This window comes from Danio rerio, chromosome 1, assembly GCF_049306965.1.
Source record: "Danio rerio strain Tuebingen ecotype United States chromosome 1, GRCz12tu, whole genome shotgun sequence".
NCBI lineage: Eukaryota > Metazoa > Chordata > Actinopteri > Cypriniformes > Danionidae > Danio > Danio rerio.
In genome coordinates this window covers 52,024,001-52,048,952 of record NC_133176.1, presented here as the reverse complement: position 1 = coordinate 52,048,952, position 24,952 = coordinate 52,024,001, and the positions used below count along the sequence as shown (strand labels likewise).

Below are 24,952 nucleotides of genomic sequence, written 5' to 3'. Positions count from 1 at the left end.
GACTGAACATTAGCATCACAAATCAGCTAGCTTTCGCTCTATAGAAACTTTAGCATTAGTTAATCATTAAAGTGACAGTTCAATCAATAAAGATATTTCTATCCTCATTTACTCTCTTGCCATTTGTCACAAACCTGTTTTTCTATAAGTACATTATTTGATTTAAGATCTTGTAATTTTGAAGCATTAACGCCTAAACCAAGATTCAGATCATTTGTGTGGGATTGTGTAGCTTTTAGCTTTAGCCGTTGACACTGAGGGCTGAAGTAAAGTGTAATTTTATACACTAAGCAAACTGGATTGTGGTTGTTTAGAACGAGTGACTTTTAGCTTAGCCACTAAACGTTAGCATCGCAAACCAGGTAGTATTCACTCTATGGAAATTTAAGCATTAGTTAATCATTAAAGTGACAGTTCACTCAAAAAGGATAATTCTGTCATCATTTACTGTCCTTTCACCTGTCACAAACCTGTTGGAGCTTATTAATTAATTTTTTAATTAAACAAGTTATTTGAAAAAAAAACGTATAAAATGGTAACACTTTTCTGCATCTGAAATCGCCTACTACTGAGTAGGTACTGTATTTTAATTTAAACGTTCCACTTGGCCATTAGAAAAGTATGTTTTATGTAGTATGAATGTACTACATGTATGAATGGAACTCGGACATACTACATTTGCCATTTTGTCATCATCACATGACAAAATGTCATCACATGACAGTGCCTCATGAGATAGCGTAGTGTCCATCCAATGCGCACTTCAGAATCTCGCCAAAAGTAGTAAATCATCCAGGTACTCCTCCATGCTGTTTTTCTAATTTTATGAATTTGGACATGCTACTCGGCTCGCATACTACTTTTAGCGTGCTATATAGTATGGAAGTATGCGATGCAGCTATTGACTTCCATTCTGTTTTTTTTTTCTTTTAAGTCAATTTTATCATTCTTCAGCATGTCTTCTTTTGTGTTCAACAGAATAAATATGCTTGTTAAGGATTGGAACACTTGAGGTTAAGTTAATAGTTAGAAAAATATTTTTGGGTGAACTGTCCCTTTAGTCCTTTTAACATATATTGTAAACTGTTAACAATTCTTACTTTCTATGCATATGTGAATTATTGTTGAGCAAGCTGTATGAAGTTATAGTTTAAGTAAAATTACTTTTTGTTTGTATTATACTATGAACTACTGATATCAATTTCCCCAAATAAATCAAAAACCAAAAGAAAATAAATGAAATTAAGTCAGATTAAATTAAAATTGGTTTGTTTTATATATGAACTACTGATAACAATTTCCCCAAAATAATGAAATAAAACAAAACAAAATAATTAAATTTAATTTAATTTAATTTAATTTAATTTAATTTAATTAAATTAAATTAAATTAAATTAAATTAAATTAAATTAAATTAAATTAAATTAAATTTAATTTAATTTAATTTAATTTAATTTAATTTAATTTAATTTAATTTAATTTAATTCATTTTCTTTTCGGCTTAGTCCTTTTAATAATCGGGGATTGCCAAAGCGAAATGAACGCGCCAACTTACCCAGCATGTTTTACGCAGCGGATTCCCTTTCAGCTGCAACCCAGCCCTGGGAAACACACATACTCTCTCACTCACACACATATACTTCAGACCATTTAGCTTACCCAATTCACCTATAGCGCATATCCTTGGACTGTGGGGGGAAACCAGAGCACCCTGAGGAAACCCATGCAAACAAGGGGAGAACATGCAAACTCCACACTGAAATACCAACTGACTCAGCCGGGGCTCGAACCAGCGACCATCTTGTTGTGAGGCGACAATGCTATTTACTGTGCCACCGCATCGCCGCTTAAATTAAATTAAATCAAAAATTTTATTAAAATGTATAAACAAGCACATTTAAAAATAGTTCTCTCTCTCTCTCTCTTTTTCTCATTCTTTAATTCATGATTCAATTTCGTGAGATTTCTGAAGCTGTAGCAGTTTTTGTTCGCTGCTAATGTAAACATGCAATACATTCTCCTTTATGAAACGGTGTGGGCAGCCTGAATGAAATCTGCAGAGGAAACACTCAGTGATGGACTAACTGAGAAGGAAATAAAGATGAACATCTGTTCGCCCCTCGGCATCATTTCCAAATGCCTGCAATGAATCGCAGAGAGAACTGAGAGGTGATATATACATAGGTAGGTCAACAAAGAGAGGAAGAGAGCCCAATGCACTTGTTTGCACACCATATTCTAGCTCAGAAAAAGATTAAATGAACAACGGTTTCTTTATTTAAGAATTCATTTATTATTTGGTTTAATATTAATGAGAAGGATCAGCATGCATTCCCATTAATGAGTGTAAGAATCTTAGGACGCTTTCATTTTATCTTAGTTCAAAGTGTTGTTCAGAGCGCTGGCCCACACAGCAGTGGCAGTGAAGGGATTTTATAAAAGCTTTCCGTCTTTATGTCAGCCTGCTTTGTAGATGATACGTGGACATAATGATCGTATTAGATTTTGTACGAATCTATGAGCAGCACACTAGTAAAAACCTTTGAAATAATTAAATTAAATTAAATTAAATTAAATTAAATTAAATTTAATTTAATTTAATTTAATTTAATTTAATTTAATTTAATTTAATTTAATTTAATTTAATTTAATTTAATTTTTTAATAACTTTTATTTTATAATTATTTTATTACTATTATAAGTAGTACTATAGAAGTAGTGCAAGTGTTATATTGTAAACATGAAACTATTTCATTCATTCATTTTCTTTTCTGCTTAGTCCCTTTATTAATCCGGGGTCGCCAAAGTAGAATAAACCGCCAACTTATTCAGCATTTGTTTTACGCAACGGATGCCCTTCCAGCCGCAACCCATCACTGGGAAACAACCACACACACCCATTCACACACACATACACTATAAAAAAATTTAGCCTACCCAAGTACCCTGTACCACATGTTTTTGGACTTGTGGGGGAAACCAGAGAACCCGGAGGAAACCCACATAAACACGGGGAGAACATGCAAATTCCACACAGAAACACCAACTGGCATACATATAAATGGACGAACCAACGGACGGACAGATAGATACTTACAAAAAGACACAGAGAGATTTTCTAAATGTATTAATATGTAAAGACATCCTAACCATAATAAAACAAACAAAAAAATCTAAAATATGCTTTTTGACCAATAATTTATAGTTAACATGACTCTTTTTCCCCCAAGAAAGCTTATTTTAATTTTTTTTATATTTATAACAAATTTGTCATTGTAACCCATTGTGTTGTTTTTGGCTTTCAAACAAGAATGTTTGTTTGTTTGTTTGTAATGTTTTGTTTTTGTATTGAAAGTGAGTTCCAGTGTTGAAATTTTCTTCAAAATATTGTTGTCTTTAAAAGAAAGTCAGTCATTCAACACTACTACCGGCGAAAAGTCCATAAACCATATTCAAATGTCATAATTTCATCAGCATTTCACTGCCTCAATGTGAGCAAGTGATTCATGAACTATCAAATCGCAATGACTGACCACTCAGCGCCATGTCTTCAGCCCAAATGCCATGAATTACCCGTCTCTTCTGCATCCTCTTCCCCATGCCTCAAATCACCGCTTGTTAACTCTTCTCTTGGGCAGACTCTCAATCACACGGGAGACCTTTGCTTGGTTTACTCAAGTCCGCGCCTGACATTTCTCATTCTCATATGAAGACTTCACATTTTCCCTCATCGGTGGAAGTCTCTGCCTTCCTGACCTTTCTCCTCCCCAAGCTTTAATTAGGCCTGACCGACTCTCCGTTTTTACCCGCCGATCAGCTTTACCCTGCTGACAAGCTGCTGTACGACCGCGCATGTGTCTTCGGGAAGATAATTGCCAGATAACAGGGGCTGATCTTTTTCAGGGGGGGAAGAAACGTACTTGTGTTTTCATGTCGAGCGAGAATGAAAGGAAATGCACATACAAAGAGAATAAGAGATGAAAGTACATTATAGGCGATAGTCTTGTGTCTTAGCATCAAATATTAACGCTGTCTTTCTGCCTTGACATTTGTTTCTTCATTCTTTCGTTTTGTAATATCACTTATGTTATCTGATGCTTTAGAATTTATAGGACGCTTAAAAAAAGTTATTTTTTGGCATTTTTACAACTTTTCTTTCTGCTTCTCAAATGTGATTGGCTGAGACCTCACTGTAACTCTTAACTTGTGTCTCAGAGCATCCTTACCGTGGACACTTATTCTAGAATCCACTGCAGTGTTGTTTAACTCTATTAATTAGATTAAACGTGGTCAAAAAATGGTATGTGATTAGTTTTGGGCATATCCTTTATTTATTTATTTGTTTATTTATTTATTTATTTATTTATTTATTTATTTATTGTCTGTCTGTCTGTTTGTTTGTTTGTTTGTTTGTTTGTTTGTTTATTTATTTATTTGTTTGTTTATGTGTTTACTCGATTTGATTCATGATTTCTTTTTTCTTTTCTTTTTTTTTTTTTTTTTGGCCTTCTTGTGTCTTTTTTTATGTTTCTTACCATGGGCACTAATTCTGGAATCAACTGCAGTGTTGTTTATCTCTATTAAATAAGGTTAAATGTGGTAAATATGATACATGATTAGTTTTGAGTATATTATTTATTTATTTGTTTGTTTGTTTGTTTGTTTGTTTGTTTGTTTGTTTGTTTGTTTGTTTGTTTGTTTAGCTATTTATTTATTTTAGTTTATTTTCATTTTTGATTCCTTTTTTTTTTTTTTTTTTTTTTGCTTTCTTGTGTCTTTTTGTGTTTTTTTCCATGGACACTAATTCTGGAATCCACTGCAGTGTTGTTTATCTCTATTAAATAAGGTTATTTGTGGTAAATATGATATATGATTAGTTTTGACTATATTTATTATTTATTTATTTGTTTATTTGTGTGTGTATTTAATTTTATTTTATTTTTATCTATTTTTATTTTTTATCCATTTTATTTTATTTTGTTTTGTTTTGTTTTATTTTATTCATTTTTTAGTTTTCTTTAGTCTTTTTTGTGTTTCTTACGATGGACATCTGGAATCCACTGCAGTGTTGTTTATCTCTATTAAATAAGGTTAAATGTGGTAAATATGATTTATTTATTTATAATCCTTATTTATTTAGTTAGTTAGTTAGTTAGTTAGTTAGTTAGTTAGTTAGTTAGTTAGTTAGTTAGTTAGTCAGTGAGTTGGTTAGTTATTTACTTATTTAGTTATCTGTTTTTTAATGATCTGCTTTTCTTTCTGCCTTGACATTTGTTTCTTTATTATTTCGTTTTGTAATATCCCTTATGTTGTGTGATGCTTTAGAATTTATATAGGACACTTAAAAAAGTTTTTTTTTCTTTTTTATTGGCATTTTTACAACTTTTCTTTCTGCTTCCACAATATGATTGGCTGAGACCTCACTGTAACTCTTAACTTGTGTCTCAGAGCATCCTTACCATGGACACTTATCCTGGAATCTGCTACAGTGTTGTTAGTCTCTGTTAAATATGGTTAATTCAAAGTGGTTCTCTCCTAAAACTGCTGCCCCCGTGTTCAAACCCTGGAAAAGCAGAAGAGAATGAACGAATGAACGAATGAACGAATGAACGAATGAACGAACGAACGAACAAATAAACAAACGAACGAACAAAATATATTAATTTATATATTATTATATAATTAGTTTTTGTTGTCCAATGACACAATATTTTATTTTAATCACCTGTTATTTGTTTTAGAAAAAAAAAATTGACTAAGGGCAATGATTACTTTTAGAACTTTATCCAAACTATATCAAAACATCCATTCTTCTTTTTTCAGTTCACATATATATATATATATATATATATATATATATATATATATATATATATATATATATATATATATATATATATATATATATATATATATATATATATATATGTATATAAACCCAATAATGTATGTTTATTACTGCAAAATGACTATGGCACTAAGCGCTGTTAAATTACTATTGTTTATTTATTTATACATCCATCCATCTGTCCGTCCATCTATCCATGTATTTATGTACTGTATGTATTTAATTTTGGACACTTGTAACACACTTTTAGTACTGTTATGCGGTTCTATAACAGCACTGTTACAGTACTCATTTCCCATTTGATATTGCTCAAATTTAGTTTATTCAAATTATTATTAGAATTTTTTTATTTACACCCTCGTAACACTTATAGCACTGAATGAATTTATTTCTGCACTGCTACTTACATGATATTGCTCAGAAATGATTTAATTATTCATTTCGAACTGTTCAGTTGAAAGTGTTTAGCGTGACCAAGCACTAGTTCTTCTGTTGCATCACTGTGAAAATAAAAGCCCTTCTGGGACCTGTACTGCAAGAAAGATATTTTATTTACAATGCTGAATGCACTGTAAGTTTGCAGTAAGGGCGTTCAATTAATTCCCATACAAGTGCTGAAGTGCCTCATAATCAGTTCTGCTTGTCGCCTGGCAACCTTATGAGTGTCCTCTCCATGTGCAAAGACAAACCCTAAAACTGAGCCATCAGCACAATCTTTCTGTCAGACAGGGAGATAAAGATTTGAACATTTCTCTGATTTTCTGTGCGTTTTTAATCACTTTGACCTTCAGCAACAGCTGTAAACTGTGTGTACTGTGTCTCAGCCACTAGATGGAGGTTATTCTTCAGTGTAGAAAGTGGAGAGGAAGTGTGTGGCACTGATTTACTACCCTTGCTTGTTCTGATGAGAGGAAAAGGGGCATTTTTCACTTACTTAAGCACTGAGGTTTTTTATTTTTGTATATAGCAGTCAGCATGTCTTAAAAGGGTCCTATTATACCCTTTTTTGCAATAATATTTTGTTTTGTTTTTTCTTGTCAGCAAGAAAGTTCTCGCTGTTTCGAGTCCCGGCTGGGTCAGTTGGCTTTTCTGTGCAGAGTTTGCATGTTCTCCCAATGTAGGCGTGGGTTTCCTCCGGGTGCTCCGGTTTCATGTGCTACAGGTGAATTGGGCTAGCTAAATTGTCCGTAGTGTATGTGTGTAAATGAGTGTGAATGGATGTTTCCCAGTACTGGATTGCAGCTGGAATCCGCTGTGTGCAACATGTGCTGATAAAGTTGGGCGGTTCATTCCACTGTGGTGAACTCTGATAAATAAATTAACTCAGTTGAAGGAAAATTTATGTTTTTTTTTTTTTTTTTGGCGACATAGTGGCTCAGTGGTTGGCACTGTCACCTAACAGCAAGAAGGTTGTCGCTGGTTCGAGTCCCGGCTGGGTCAGTTGGGATTTCTGTGTGGAGTTTGCATGTTCTTTCCATGTTTGTGTGGGTTTCTTCCGGGTGCTCAGGTTTCCAACACAGTCCACAGACATGTGCTATAGGTGAATTGGGTAAGCTAAATTGTCCGTAGTGTATGTGTGTAAATGAGTGTGAATGGATATTTCCCAGTACTGGATAACAGCTGGAATCCGCTGTGTGCAACATGTGCTGGTGAAGTTGGCCGGTTTATCCCACTGTAGTGAACTCTGATAAATAAATAAACTCAGCTGAAGGAAAATTAATGTTTGTTTTCTTTTTTGTTTTGTTTTTGTTTTTGTTTTTTGTTTTTTGTTTTTTGTTTTTGTTTTTGTTTATTTTGTTTTTGTTTTGTTTTGTTTTGTTTTGTTTTGTTTTGTTTTGTTTTGTTTTGTTTTGTTTTGTTTTGTTTTGTTTTGTTTTGTTTTGTTTTGGCGACATAGTGGCTCAGTGGTTAGCACTGTCACCTAACAGCAAGAAGGTTGTCGCTGGTTCGAGTACCAGCTGGGTCAGTTGGGATTTCTGTGTGGAGTTTGCATGTTCTTTCCATGTTTGTGTGGGTTTCCTCCGGGTGCTCAGGTTTCCAACACAGTCCACAGACATGCGCTATAGGTGAACTGGATAAGCTTAATTGTCCGTCCTGTATGTGTGTGAATGAGAGAATCCGCTGTGTAAAACATATGCAGGTTAAGTTGGTGGTTCATTCTTCTCTGATGAACTCAAGCGATTTGCATGTTAACTGGATCAAATTCGCAAAACGCTAAATAAATTGCATGAGACTGGTTGATTTGTACTGGAATAAACTATTAGGAGCCCTAATGCTGCGTTCACACCAGATGCAGATGAAGTGTCAAGCATGAGTGATTTACATGTTAAGTCAATGCAAATACGCGAATGAGGCGGCACAAATAACGTGATTTGTGCAAATGAAGTGGCGCGAATATCTGTTGAAGTTTAGATTTTCCAACTCTAGCGATTTGTGCGTTAAACGTGTCAAATGGGCAAAAATGCTCGCACCACTTTATTTGCGCAAATTGCGTTATTTGTGCCGCCTCATTCGCACGAATTCATCCACATCTGGTGTGAACGCAGCATTAGTGCTCCTAATAGTTTATTCCAATACAAAACAATCAGTTTCATGCAATTTATTTAGCGTTTCGTGAATTTGATGTGGTTGCCGCAAAAATCGCACTAGTATTAAATCTGAACTTCAACAGACATTCGGGCCACGTTTACCAATCAGGAGCTTTCTCTTATATGGGGCGTGATTATGACATAGCACCTGTTGCCTTTTCCTCTTGCTGACATCGGACAGCAGCTCATCAAACTGGGCTCGGCTCAGTCTGAAGCACCGCTGAAACCTGATGTAGGTACAGTTTCTGGAAGAGTTGATGAACTTGTTGAGCTAGGTTCACCTCTAAAAGGATCTAGTGGACACGGCGCTGAAAGATTATACACTGTTTTTTAGCCTTCCTAAAGCAAATACACCGCTATTCTCTTAATAAAATCCATGTTAGCAATTTAGCAACAGAGCTACAGTCACCGGGCAGACAGAAGCTTTATACACGTCTATTGTGAATAGAATTTGATGTGTAAATTAAGCAAGTAAACTCAAAATGTTCACATGTACATTTAAGTGCTAAAATTGTGATTTATTCAGTCATTCCGCATCTGATGTGAACACAGCATTTAAACTAAATTCATGCTTCTTTATGACTATACATTTTTAAAGACTCTTGAATATGAGTGAATAGGAATTAAAGTCCAATTCAAGTTTATTTCTATTGCACTTTTCACAATAATTGTCATTAAAAAGCAATAAATACCATTCTTTAGTCTGTAGTCTGTGCTTTAAAATCAGTTATTATTGAGATTACAATTTTTAATAGAAAATTCACCCTCTTTTTCCACAATGTAAATTTAATTTATTTTATTGTAATTTGATTTTTAGAATTTAATTTAATTTAATTTAATTTAATTTAATTTAATTTAATTTAATTTAATTTAATTTAATTTAATTTAATTTAATTTAATTTAATTTAATTTTTTTATTATTATTTTATTTGATTTTTATAATTTTTTATTATTTTATTTAATGTTTTTTTTTACTTATTTTTTTAAAAAAGCTTTTGGAACAAAAAAGAAGACTTAATTTTGGAAAAAACTATTACTCCCCCCCCCCCCTATTTTTATGGTATTTTATTTTATTTAAATATTTTTTATTTTATTTTATTTTATCTTGTTTTGTTTTGTTTTGTTTTAAAAAGCTTTTGATAAAAAAAGAGAAAAATTTTAATTTAAGGAAAAACATCACTTAAAAAATTGCAAAGACAATTTTAATTAAGATTCATAAAAAATTAAAAATAAAAAACAGTTTGCAGACTAGCAAAACACCCACAGTTACACACACACAAGCATGCACACACACATGCACTCCTCTCCAATAAGAGCAGTGAGTTTATCCCAGCACCCCAATCTCCCCCGACAGCCTTAAATAACAGCACCTTGGATGTTTTCTGAACACCTTGAACACTCACCTGGGACCCGACACAGCATTTCACCCTAATTGGTCAGTTCTCCCGTGAGCAAACAACAGCCTTGGTTAATAAGGCAATATGGACGGGTTCACCACCTGCATCCTTAATAACAGCACAATGAAAAAAAGAGAAAAACACACTGCGGAGAGTTCAGATTTTAGCTCTCAGATCTGTGGCATCAGCAAGGGAGGAAAAGTACCTTGGCGCTCAGTCATTCATGTTTTAGATGAGAAAAATGTATTCAAATGAATAAAGAGCAGCCCACCTGTGCAAACGCTACAAAACACTGTTGGGGAGATTCGTGTGTGTGTGTGTGTGTGTGTGTGTGTGTGTGGGAAAGCACTGAAAGGCCAAACAGCTTGCTTTACAGTTTTTTTAATGATGTTTAGTCATCAGAGAAAGAGAGGGAGAGAGAGAGAAAGTGTGTGTGTGTGTGTGTGCGTGTGTGTGTGTGTGTGTGTGTGTGTGTGTGTGTGTGTCTGCATGGGTTTAAATAAAGCCTGTAAAACTATATAAAAAAATTATATATATATATATATATATATATATATATATATATATATATATATATATATATATATATATATATATATATATATATATATATATACTGTATATATATATATATATATATATATATATATATATATATATATATATATATATATATATATGCAGGTTTCAATTTAATTTAATTTAATTGCACTGTGGCGCAGTGAGTACCACAATCGCCTCGCAGCAAGAAGGTTGCTAGTTCGAGCCTAGACTGGATCAGTTTCTGTGTGGAGTTTGCATGCTCTCCCTGTGTTTGCGTGGGTTTCCTCTCGGTGCTCCAGTTTCCCCAGAGTTTCCCCAAAGTCCAAAAACTTGTGGTATAGGTGAATTAAGTATAGGCTAAATTGTCCATAGTGTATGTGTCTGTAAATTAGTGTGTTTGGATGTTTTCCAGTGATGAGTTGTGTAAAACATATGATGGAAAAGTTGGTGGTTTATTCTGCTATGGCAAAATTAATTTTTAATTTAATTTAATTTAATTTAATTTAATTTAATTTAATTTAATTTAATTTAATTTAATTTAATTTAATTTAATTTAATTTAATTTAATTTAATTATTTTGTTTTATTTTATTGTTTTATTTTATTTTATTTTATTTTATTGTATTTATTATTTTACTATTTTGTTTTATTTAATTGTTTTATTCATTCATTCATTCATTCATTCATTTTCTTTTCGGCTTAGTCCTTTTATTAATCCAGGGTCGCCACTGCAGAATGAACCGCCAACTTATCCAGCACGTTTTTACGCAGTAGATGCCCTTTCAGCCGCAACCTATCTCTGGGAAACATCCACACTAATTCTGTAATCTGCTGCAGTGTTGTTAGTCTCTGTTAAATAAAGTTAAATAAAAGTGGTTAGTGGAAGTCTGGGGTTCTCTCCTAAAACTGCTGCCCCCATGTTCAAACCCTGGAAAAGCAGAAGAAAATGAATGAATGAATGGATGAATGAGTGAACGATCGAACGAACGAATTAATGAAATGGGTTAAATATGATTATAAAATTAGTTTTTGATGTCCAATGATTTTTTTTTATCTCAATCATTTGGGCTGGTGCATTGTGTGTAATCGTGTCTCTCTCTCTCTCTCTCTCTCTCTCTCTCTCTCTCTCTCTCTGTGTGTGTGTGTGTGTGTGTGTGTGTGTGTGTGTGTGTGTGTGTGTGTGTGTGTGTGTGTGTGTGTGTTTATACACCTCCTGTAACCAAGACCTGTAAAAGCCCTGCTTTATGTATGTGACTGTGTAAAAGTTGTGTACACATTTTTAAACAAAACTTCACTGTAGTCACAAATTCAATAAGCATAGATTAACTGTCCTCAACAGGCCTATGAGGCTATAATAGCATTAAACACTGCTGCTGTGTTCCTCATGCCACTGTTATTAGTTGTTCATTCACTTACTGATCCTTATATATAAGTGTTGCTGAATAGGATCAGTGAAAACTGCTATAAGCAACACAGAAAACCGAACCTAGAAAACACCTTAGCAACCACCCTGAAGACCCTAGCAATGGCCTGAACACCCTAGCAACGGCCATCAACGTAAACAAGTTGAGACTTTGGAAGTGAATTTTCTGTTGTGTTTTAGTAGGTCTTTATTGGTCTTTTTGCAACAGCTTCTCCTTGAACAGTCTTTGCTGGATTCTGAAAGTGTGAAGAATTGATGAAAATGTGTATTCCTGCAAAACCTCTATAAATAAACACTCCAATTGCTCAAATCAAACCTAATGGCCAGCCATCTATTTAGGAGCGTCTAAAAGGCCAATCCTTAAAAATCCATTTATGAAGGTGCTTTTATGCTAAAAGTTTCCCACTTTAAGCTATTTCAGGAGATTTTAAGACTAACTTTTGGGTGGTGCCTTCCCAGAATGAGGGAATAAATAAATGTATTAATCCAAAATCAAACTAAAAGTTCTTCAGGAGTAGTTTATGTGCCAGTGCTCTTTGCATAAGGGATTCAAAAAGTTAAAAAATGAAATCATAAAACCAAGGCACTCAAAAATATCCAATAAATTATCTCTTCCATTATTGAATTAATAATGACTGTTGAATTGACTTTTATTGTGTTGGATATATCACTTTATATTGTTTAGATCTTCAATCGAGTCATTGAGTGTTCAAACAGCTCCACACGCACCTAAAGATCGTTACACCTTTGACTCCCCACTCTACCAAACGGTTGGGCATGTTTTGACTGTTTTAAATAATGACTGTTAAAGTCATTTAAAGAATGACTGTTTTAAATAATGTTTTACACGCACAGCATTTTTGGTTTACAAAAAAAAATAAAAATAAAAAATCTAACAAACATATTCCTGTTGCACTGCTACACTCAATTTTGGTTTTATTGTAAAAAAGAAAGAAAGAAAGAAAAAAAGAAAACATTTTAAATGAAAATTAGTAATATTTTATGTTATACTTAAAAAAAAAAATAAAGATGATTTAGTATTCAGAAATGCTTTATTTTGAATATTTATTTTTTTAATAAATTGGCCCTGCACTTCATATTTTCATATTTTTATAGTATATATATTAATTTTGGTACTTTTACCATAAATGGACATATCAACCATTTGGTAGAAGCTAATATTTTTGAAAATGATGGGATGTTGTGGAAAAAATGCATTAGTGTTAACTAGCGTAATTAGGAGTTAAAAATGCAATACAACCTAATTTTTCTTGGTGGGGTAGTTAAAGTGTTACCCTGAGTTTTTTCGCCAAAATGCATAGGTACTGTTTTCAAATAATAGCCATCTTAATAAAGTTTTTTTTTTCCATTTTGTTTTTGAGTGCCTTTGACTTGTTATTTTGTTGAATAAATATATATTTTTTAAAAACACGCGTATTGGTGATATTTAATTTGTTGGGCCAATTTATCCTATATAATATATAAATGCATTAAACCACCCTCTGATGTTACTGAAAAAAATAACTGAATGTTAAAATATGTGAAAAAATTTTAAAGCATGAAATGCTATTAAATTTCACAACTAATAAAAAGAAACATTAAGGAACACAGTAAATTTAAGTAGTTTATTTTTTACAATACAGTTAAAAGTGAAATTATAAGCTTTGCTCTAAAATTGTAATTATTTTTCAAATATCCCTAAAGTGATGTTTGACAGAGCAAAGAGATTTTCATAGTATTGTCCTGTTTTGTATATATTTTTATTCTGTATAAAGTGTATTTTATTTTAGTTTAGCTGTTTATAAATGTATTATTATTTATTTAAATAAATATGTATTTATTTATTTATTTTTGTGTTTATTTATTTTTGTGTTTATTTATTTATTTATTTATTTATTTATTTATTAATTTTTTGTTTATTTATTTATTCATTTATTATGTGTTTATTTATTTATTCATTCATTCATTCATTTTCTTGTCGGCTTAGTCCCTTTATTAATCCGGGGTCGCCATAGCGGAATGAACTGCCTACTTATACAGCAAGTTTTTACGCAACGGATGCCCTTCCAGCCACATCCCATCTCTGGGAAACATCCACGCACACATTTACACAAACTCATACACTACAGACAATTTAGCCCACCCAATTCACCTGTACCGCATGTCTTTGGACTGTGGGGAAACCGGAGCACCCGGAGGAAACCCACGCGAACGCAGAGAGAACATGCAAACTCCACACAGAAACACCAACTGAGCCGAGGTTCAAACCAGCGACCCAGCGACCTTCTTGCTGTGAGGCGACAGCACTACCTACTTATTTATTCATTTATGTGTTTATTTGTGTGTTTATTTTTGCATTTATTTTGTATTCATTTTATTTGTTTATTTTTTTGTTATTTAGATTTGTTTTTTAATTATTTATATAATGTTTTTCCTATGACTTGCCTAATTAACCTGACTTGCCTAGTTAATCCAATAAAGCTAGATAAGCCTTTAAATTGCACTAAATGAATACATCATGGCAAAAACTAATAAAATTACTTATTAGAAATTAATCATTAAAACAAATATGTTTAAAAAAATTATCCTTATTAAACAGCACTTATGTTATCAATATTTGAAGCTGGATTAAATTTTCACAATGCAGCTAATAATTTTTCCATCAACTGCATGTAGATATTAAATAAGACATAATTCCTTTTAAAACTAGTTCTGTAAAACATCTAAGAAATGTACAGGTTACTCCAGATGTAGAACAGGGTTACAAATTGGTGACATTTTCATTTTTGTGTGAAGTGAGGCTTTCAGTCACGTGTTTCAGATTGTGTCAGAATCTGTCTTAGTGAACAGAAAGTGTGACACTGTGCTGGAATAATGAATCTCCATTTGCACTGGCATTGTGCATGTGTTTCTCACACTGGATCTTGTTTGACCTTCGGTTGTCAACACATGTAACAATAAAGAAAAGAAAAACAAGAGCATTGGACACTACAGATGCACACAATTAGTAAAAAAAAGCAATATAGAACTTGCAATTTCACATACCACCTTCACCAAGGTTTGATCTCCACTAAATAAAAAGTGAAATGCAGATAATTCAAGAACAAGTAATTCCGGTTTAAGATAAAATTAAGTATGGTCTGCACTGGCCTTGCCGACTTCTCTTTTATTATGTGAGTCACACATTACCAAGGGCAATTAATTTTATCTTCTTTTCTCCGTCTCCATATTCATGCAGCCTTGCAAAATCCACCTCCGTATCTTTTCTCTGATTCTGTATGTTAAGTCCCTATCAGTGACTTGAAGCATAAGAGCAGAGGTTTGTGGGAAGACAAAGGTTAATGAAGCAGCAGATGAGGTGGCTGGAGAGCGTGCTGGAGAATCTCTGTGCACTGCTACTTCTCCTCTGATAGAATATTAATGAAATTAGGAACATGTTTCGGCTCCATCCTAAACTAATTGGATTGTCTCACTCCTGTAAATCCTGACTATAACGAGGTCGGTCATAAATGCATTTTTTTACCGCTAACCTGATGTAGATAAATGATCTTATAAGCTTGGCATTTAGATTGATTTATTTAAGGATTTGTCTATGTACAAATAAAGTGCTGAGATGGACCAGTGAGATGAATGGGTTAATTAATGAAGAGAGGAGACTCAAACAAGTGTCTGTTAAACATATTCAGTGACTGCATTGCATTTAACTGGCATTTAACTTGGCATTCCAATAATAATTCAGAGCTTCAAATGCTAAGCAACCATTCAACTATCTAACCAATCAACCGGCCAACCATCCATCCATCCATCCATCCATCCATCCATCAATCCATTCATCCATCCAATTATCCATCCATCCATCCATCCATCTATCCATCCAACCTACTATCAAACTATCCAACCATCAAACCATCCAACCAACCACCCAGCCAATCAATCATCCAACCAACCATCCAACCAACCCTCCAACCTAACATCCAACCAACCACCCAACCAATCAATCATCCAACCATCCATCCAACCAACCTACCAACCTAACATCCAACCAACCACCCAACCAATCATCCAACAATCCATCCAACCAACCTACCAACCCACCATTCAACCAATCATATATCTAACCATCCATTCAACCAATCAATCATCCAACCAACTGATCGTCCATCCATCCATCCATCCATACATCCATCCATCCATCCATCCATCCATCCATCCATCCGTCCAACCAACCAAACAACCAACCATCAAACCCTCCAACCACCCAATAAATCATCCAACCAACCAACCTACCATCCAACCAATCATCTATCTAACCATTCATCCAATCAATCAATCATCCATCCATCCAACTGATCAACCATCCACCCATCCATCCATCCATCCATCCATCCATCCACCCGTCCATCCATCCATCCATCCATCCATCCATACATCCATCCCTCCATCCAAACATCCATCCATCCATCCATCCATACATCCAATCAACCAACCAACCAACTATCCATCCATCTATCTATCCATCTATCCATCCAAACATCCATGCATCCATTCATCCGAACAACCAACTGACCAACCGACCGATCATCCATCCATCCATCCATCCGTCCCCAATACATCCATCCGTTCATCCATCCAACCAACCAACCAACCAACCAACCAACCAACCAACCAACCAACCAACCATCCATCCATCCATTGATTCAAACAACTGACCGACTGAACGTCCATCCCCCGTTCATCCAACCAACCAATCAACCAACCAACCAACCAACCATCCATCCATCCATTGATCCAAACAACTGACCGACCGACCATCCATCCCTCCATCCATCCATCCATCCATCCATTCATCCGAACAACAGACCGACTAAACGTCCATCCCCCATTCATCCATCCAACCAACCAACCATCCATCCATCCATTGTTCCAAACAACTGACTGACCATCCATCCATCCATCCATCCATCCAACCAACCAACCAACCAACCAACAAGCCATCCATCCATCCATTGATCCAAACAACTGACCAACCGAACGACCATCCATCCATCCATCCATCCCTCCCTCCCTCCATCTAATCATCCGAACAACCTACCGACTGAACGTCCATCCCCCGTTCATCCAACCAACCAATCAACCATCCATCCATTGTTCCAAACAACTGACTGACCATCCATCCATCCATCCAACCAACCAACCAACCAACCAACCAACCAACCAACCAACCAACCAACCAACCAACCAACCAACAAGCTATCCATCCATCCATGCAACCATCCATATGAATCCACATTAATGAATGAATCTCATTAATATTTCTTCATCAAACACACACTTTTGAATTCCTGAAATAATGATGAATGTGCCAATATTGTTTTAAAAATGTAAGCCATTACATTACATTACATTTCTGTGTCTCCACAGAACACATCTGTGCTCATTTTTCTTTCTAATTTATTTTTAATAAATCATAACTGTCACTTTCTCATAAGAACAATTATTTTATCATCAGCATTTAAAATTAAATTAGTGACTGCAGAAATATATTTGACGCCACTGACTATAAAAAATCCAACTGAGAAAATCAAAACTGCTTGATTCATATGGCAGTATTATTCATATTAGCAAACTATGTTCCAGATGTGATGATCTATTTATGTTTCTCGTGTTGTCACAGTGTGAGACTGGACCCCCTATGAGACTTTCAGTGAACAACTTCTAACATTTAAATCTGCTCAGCAAAATATAAGCTTCAGAAGAATATAAGATATGAGTCATATGGAAACTTTTACAACACTTTTAAGTGCTTTTTGGAGCTCTACAGTTTGAATCACTGTCAGATTATCATTTATCCTTCTTCTTTTGCTTAAAAATTTCACAAAACAGTGTTGGCCTAGTAACAAAAAGTTAATTCTCAGTTCTCAGTCAGGTTTTTTCTCATTGTAAAATGTCAATCAATCAATCAATAGAATAATGAGATTCTAGTCAATCAGTCAATACTTCAGTCAGTTAGTTCCTTGTACTGATTGTATTAGATATGCAAAATTCCACAGCAGATCACTGTAAATATTGACTAAAACAACCTAAGATTCACTTACAAAAACACTTGTTACAGTTAACATGTTGGCAGTTGATCGGGTGTTCTGGATGGTTGCTAAGAGGTATTTATATATATATATATATATATATATATATATATATATATATATATATATATATATATATATATATATATATATATATATATATATATATATATATATATATATAGTTGTTTTGCTATTTTAGGCAATCTGTGTTTGCTATGGTATGTTGATATGTTAGTTAGTTAGTTAGTTAGTTAGTTAGTTAGTTAGTTAGTTAGTTTCTAGTATAAATTGTACTAATATGGAAAATTCAACAGTAAACACCTCTTAAAACAGCATAAAAGTCACTTTCAAATTCTATACACTAGTTTATGTTGAAACACACACACACACACACACACACACACACACAAAATCAGGTTTTAGTTGTAATTTGACCCCCAAAGATGTTATTTTTTTATTTTGTTTTAAACAATTTATCCGTGGCTTTTATATTGAATCTTTTGATTTTGTTTGGTAAATTTCATGTTCATAAATGCAGATTAAATAACACTAAACCCTTTTTAAAGGTTGCTATTATAGATTTTCATTTGTATATAGAATCTCTCCAATATATTAATAGCAAAAAAATTTAAAAAATACAATTATAGTGGCAAAGAAGCTGCAGTACCTCGAGCAAAAAAAAAAAAAAAAAAAAAAAAAAAAAAAAAAAAAAAAATTATATATATATATATATATATATATATATATATATATATATATATATATATATATATATATATATATATATATATATATATATATATATATATTTATTTATGTATTTATTTATTTATATTCTTCACTGTGGACTGCTTTCACCTGCCAGCACTGTAAATACTGTGGACTGGAGCTAACTGAGTTAGTTAGCCACTTGGTCTGTTAGTTAGTTAGTCAGTTAGTTAATTCATTGTTATGATTAAATTAGATATGCAAAATTCCACAGTGGATTACTGTAAATATTGACTAAAACAACCTAAGATTCACTTTCAAAATCTTAACACTAGTTACAGTTAACAAGTGCAGTTGCTAGGTTGTTCTTGGTGGTTGCTTAGAGGTTATTTTTGGTTCCTATAATGTTGTTTTGCTGTTTTTAGGCAGTCTGTAGGGTTTTGCTACTATGTTAGTTAGTTAGTTAGTTAGTTAGTTAGTTAGTTAGTTAGTTAGTTAGTTAGTTAGTTAGTTAGTTAGTTAGTTAGTTAGTTCCTAGTACAGATTCTACTAATTTAACATAAAATTTCTAATTTGACATAAAAGTCACTTCTCAGCATTAGTTAAAGCAGGCAGTTGCGAGGGTGTTCTGACTGGTTGCTAAAGTGATGTTTATGTATTCTATTGTTCTGTTTACTGTTTTTAGGCACTTGTTATGGTGTTGTTGGTAGTGTCTAGGGTGTTGCTATGAGGTTGCTAAGGTGTTGTGGATGGTTGCTAGGGCATTTCCGTGTGATTTTGATTGGCCCAGTATATTTTCTTACCTACCTTCACCAATGGAGCAACCCAAACACCAGCAGTGATTGGTTGGCATCTGGGCCATGTTGTTTGGGTTGGCAGTGATGATTGATGAATTCCGGGTTCCAGCTGATATAGTTAGCATTAGCATGTCCTGTTTGACGAATGGGCCGGCGAGCTGTGTTGCCCTGCTCTACTTAATAATGCTATTGCCCTGGAGAGCTGTGTCAAGAACGCATTTCAAATGGAAACTGATTCTGAAGTGGACACTAATGTTTTTATCTGCGGAGCATGCAGGTCGGTTCTTGAGTAAGTAGCATTGCTCCATATTACATCAGCGGGAGGGCTATTGATTTAATAATATAATCAAAAGCTTGTGTCCAAATAGCAGTGGGAAGAGTTAAAGACAGTTCACCTAGAAAGGAATGTCTCCTGACCATTTACTTACACTTGAGTGTTTCTAATTGTTTTTGATATCCTGAAAAACAGCCATTTACATCAATTGGAATGATAAATAAATAAATAGATATTACAATTTTTAATTGCTTTTCCCCTAACATTGTTCAAAACTTTAAAATACCCTTTAAATTAAAGAAAAGAACTAAAATATGCATTAAGAACAGTGTTTCGTCTTTTCCATGTGATCATAAGGTGGGCGAAGCAGTGGCGCAGTAGGTAGTGCTGTTGCCTCACAGCAAGAAGGTCGCTGGGTCGCTGGTTCGATCTTTGGCTCAGTTGGTGTTTCTGTGTGGAGTTTGTATGTTTTCCCTGCGTTCGCGTGGGTTTCCTCCGGGTGCTCCGTTTTCACCCACAGTCCAAAGACATGCGGTAAAGGTGAATTGGGTAGACTAAATAGTCCGTAGTGTAGGAGTGTGTGTGAATGAGAGTTTGTGGATGTTTCCCAGAAATGGGTTGCGGCTGGAAGGGCATCCATTGCGTAAAAAAAACATGCTGGATAAGTTGGCGGTTCATTGCACTGTGGCAACTCCCGATTAATAAAGGGACTAAGCCAACAAGAAAATGAATGAATGAATGAATGTGATCACGAGTGGAAGAACCAGAGACTTTTTTGCAATTCTGTGCTCATTTTTCAGCATCAATTGCTTCAACATTCTTGATTCACTTGGAAGGCTTTTACTCTTACTTTGTTTCATACTACAATGATAATAAACATTAAATACTTTAGTTCATCCATGAACGTAACAGTGTTAGTTTTGACAGAAAATTTAGATTTAGTTTTACTCTTAGGCTTTTGACTATAATTCTATTTTAATTTTAATAATAATAATAATAATTAATAAATCGTTACATTTATATAGCGCTTTTCTGGGCACTCAAAGCGCTTTACACAATGGGGGGGGGAATCTCCTCATCCACCACCAGTTTGCAGCATCCACCTGGATGACGCGACTGCAGCCATTTTGCGCCAGACCGCACACCACACACCAGCTGATTGGTGGAGAGGAGACAGAGTGATGATAGCCAATCATGATATGGGGAGGGTTAGGAGGCCATGATGGACAGAGGCCAGTGGGCAGATTTGGCCAGGATGCCGGGGTTAAACCCCTACTCTTTTTCGAAGGACATCCTGGGATTTTTAACGACCACAGAGAGTCGGGACCTCGGTTTAACGTCTCATCCGAAAGACAGCGCTCACTGAGCAGTATAGAGTCCCCGTCACTATACTGGGGCATTAGGACCCACACAGACCGCAGGTTGGGCGCCCCCTGCTGGCCTCACTAACACCACTTCCGGCAGCAACCTAGCTTTCCCAAGTGGTCTCCCATCCAAGTACTGACCGGGCGCAGCCCTGCTTAGCTTCAGTGGGCGACCATGTGAGAGTTGCAGAGAGCTAGCTGCCGGCTAATTTTAGTCATATTTTAGTCTTCTTCATCATTTTAGTTTTAGTTGAATAAATCTACTCTAGATTTAGTCAACAGAAATATATTTGGTTTAATTTAAGTGCAACTTGATTAAAATATTGTAAACTTTTATTATACTTCCAATTTAAGATTAAATAAAACAGTCTCATTAATATATGGAATAAAGCTTGAATAAAGCTCCAGTGAAGACAAAAAATTAGATATGACATTGTTTATTTATATCATAAGAAAAGTGTAATAATATATTTTGCCAATCATTCCACATGTGAGAACTGTAGCTATCTGAAACTTGTTTGTCACTTAAATCATGCCAATATTTTTTTTTTCACCAATAGTAACAATGGAACATAATTTCTGTAGGAATCCCATTTAATGTAATGATGTAAAAAAAAAATGCTGTTTGGTGGCCAGAAATGCTGTTTCTCGCAATGCAGAATAACAACTTTTTCAAACTCTTTCAGATCATTTGGTTTTCCTTTTAAACTTTTAAAAACATATGTAAAACTGCATGTTATGTTGTTTAAAACAAAAACAATGATTATTTTCATTGTTTTTAAGCAGATTCATCAATTTCTGTTCTGGGCTGCTCCTAAAGGCCTGAAAAAGCCGTTTCTCAAAAGAGAAAGAATGAAAGAAAAACTCCCTAATTCTACACTCGGTCACACCATCATCAAACTATGCCTTTGTTTGTGGTGAATATGCGCCCTCTAATGGTGAAAATTACATACTGCATCTTTAATGTTCTACTACAGAAAGCCAAATCATCATAGATGGCCTATCGCTTAGTAAATAATCAGCATATTTTCATTTTTAACTATCCTTTTAGGATCCAGTCTGTTCAAACATTACAAACCCAATGGAAGAGAAAAACACGATCCTTAAAGCATTCCACAATGTAGCTCAGACACACACTGACACCTTCAGCTCTCTGTCAATGATAAGGTTCACAAGCTGTTCTGCCTCGCCGATTCAATTATATTTCGGGGCTGATTATACTTATTTATTTATTTTATTTTATTTTTTTTCAAAATTGGCACAAACTTAAGACTGGTGGCACTCTAAAACAGAATAGGAAAAACACAAAGCTCTGGGGAAATTACAGATTTAACGGTCTGACTGCGCTTTAGGGTGAGTTAAAGTGCACACGCTCGTGCAGTAATGAATTACTCATTGGAGTGTGTTACAAGATTGACAGCATTAAAGAGATTTGTGCTTGTGATCCGCTGCGATTATGATGAGATCAGACCAAGCAAATCAGGGTTTGGAAATGAAGATATCACATTTAGCATGTGACGGCACTGCCACAACTTTAAAAGCGTTCATTAAGACTTGCAAATTAGCAACACGGTTTGTGGGTTCATCAAATTTATGAGCTTGTATGTGAAACACAGATTGAGATGCAATGTTGATAATTGTTCCTTTTTTTTTTTTTTTTTTGAGACTGACGTTTGTGAGGTTATATATTTTTTGAGCTTCCTGTTTTGTATGTGAAAAAGAATGAGATGTTGGAGAGGAGACAGAGTGATGATAGCCAATCATGATATGGGGAGGGTTACTGATAAGTGTTTTTTTTTATTTTTTTTTAAGACTGACTTGTATTTATGTGTGAAGGAACATTTCAGGTTCATTAGAAGTGATGTATAGAGTCTGTATTAGTAGTAGCCATGCAAGAAATTAAAATAAAATATATAATTATAATATTTAAAACCATCTAGTTTTTTTAAGTTTTTTGCTTACAAGGGTAACTTGACTGTATATATATACAGTTGAAGTCAGAATTATTAGCCCCCTTCGAATATTTTTCTTCTTTTTAAAATATTTTCCAAATGATGTTTAACAGAGCAAGGATATTTTCACAGTATGTCTGATAATATGTTTTCTTTTAGAAAAAGTCTTTTTTGTTTTATTTAGGCAAGATTAAAAGCAGTTTTTGATTTTTTTAAAAAGCCCTTTTAGGGACAAAATTATTAGACCCTTTAAGCTATTTTTTTTTCTTAATCTACAGAACAATCTACTGTTATACAATAACTTGCCTAATTACCCTAACCTGCCTAGTTAACCTAATTAACCTAGTTAAACCTTTAAATGTGACTTTAAGCTTTATAGAAGTGTCTTGAAAAATATCTAGTAAAATATTTTTTTACTGTCATTATAGCGAAGATAAAAAAAAATCAGTTATTAGAAATAAGTTATTAAAACTATTGTGTTTAAAAATTTGTTTAAAAAAATCTTCTCCCAGTTAAAAAGAAATTGGGGTAAAAAATAAACAAGCGATCTAATAATTGGGGGGGGGGGGGGTGGGGTGGCTAATAATTCTTACTTCAACTGTATATATATATTTATATAGAGATAGAGAGAGAGAGAGAGAGAGAGAGAAAGAGAGAGAGAGAGAGAGAGAGAGAGAGAGAGAGAGAGAGAGATAAATGGAGTTTACCTTCATTCTCTCGATCGCAGTGAAATAGGGGCTTCTGCTGTAAGTGTCAGTACACACAAGCAGTGAAATTGTGCACAGTTTCTGTGTTTTTAAGTAGCTGGAGCATTGTAAATACTTGCGCTCACCTCCCTCGCCATAGTAAGCTATGGCAACAAAGCGCATAAGAGAAAAATGACGTCAGTACATAATAACCGGTTATGATTATTACTGAACTGATACCGAATTGTCCACGTCTGCATCGCGGTGCACCAAAGAAACAATTAATTTTGATACCTCTATTAATAATATTATACTGTATAATCATTTGAAACATGAAAACTGTCAATTACAGTTAATATGCTATGTAATAAAATCACCTAAGTACATTTAATCTGTTTCTAATCACCAAAAAGTGACGTTTCATCTTTTTTTCTGCTCAATCAAATCATCCAACCAAAAAAAAAAGATATGTATATATATATAAAATTATTATTGTATTTGATTTACTTCTTATTTTTGGTTTCTGTGGCTAGTGAGGAATCTAAGAGCCTATTTTTTGTGTTTTTCAGATCATGCTGCTGACGGATCCAGAGGTAGAGAGCAGTTTGCTCATCAGCTCAGACGAAGGAGCCACCTATCAGAAATACCGCCTCAACTTCTACATCCTCAGCCTGCTGTTTCACCCCGAGCAGGAGGACTGGATCCTTGCTTATAGCCACGAGCAGAAGGTACACAATCATCCCAGCTAAATCATTCCTAAAAATGAGTAATTACGGTATGAGGCATTCAGCAAGGCACCATTCACGCGGCTCTCTAATTATCAAGCTGTTTTATTGCCAAATGCATGAAAGCCAAACGAAAAAAAAGGAAAACAAGTTTATAGTATTTGCATACTTGATAAAAAGCATTCCAGACACAAACTGCAAAGCAAAGCATTACAATAAATAAAAGCATGCGTGCAAATGGATGCTAATCTACTGTATATTTGGGTTTGAAATATGTGCTCAGAAGGCAATTATCAATGCGAGGGGAAATACGTCTTAAAGAGACAATTTCAGTGAGCTTAAAGTTGGCAATTAAGACAATTTATGGATCCCCAGTCACTGAGAATTACCATTAATTATATGCTTTCGAGCTCATGGTTTGGAGCTGATAAATAATAGAAAATCTTTACTCTTCTGAAAGAAAGATTGTTTAAGCATCAGATTTATTCATATCAGAAGATCATTTAACTCGTCGAGATTTGGTTCATATATTTATCTTTTCCTGATGCAACTGATGAGTCAT

The 24,952-nt window shown here is 34.2% G+C and overlaps 2 protein-coding genes across 7 annotated transcripts in view; both read left to right on the top strand.

The window, feature by feature from the left end:
* gsk3bb (glycogen synthase kinase 3 beta, genome duplicate b) overlaps positions 1–24,952 on the top strand; it is an 834,817-nt gene that overhangs the window by 674,100 nt on the left and 135,765 nt on the right. The gene's annotated exons all lie outside the window — the stretch shown is intronic.
* Positions 1–24,952, top strand: part of sorcs1 (sortilin-related VPS10 domain containing receptor 1) — a 474,217-nt gene that overhangs the window by 350,673 nt on the left and 98,592 nt on the right. For all 6 annotated transcript variants that reach the window (XR_012408194.1, XR_012408190.1, XR_002459094.3 and 3 more), the window contains one exon: positions 24,235–24,393. Coding sequence is in view for 3 of the 6 variants with exons in the window: in XM_021477192.3 (XP_021332867.2) it covers positions 24,235–24,393 (159 nt within the window). In the remaining 3 variants the exon portion in view is untranslated. The remainder of the gene's footprint in view (positions 1–24,234; positions 24,394–24,952) is intronic.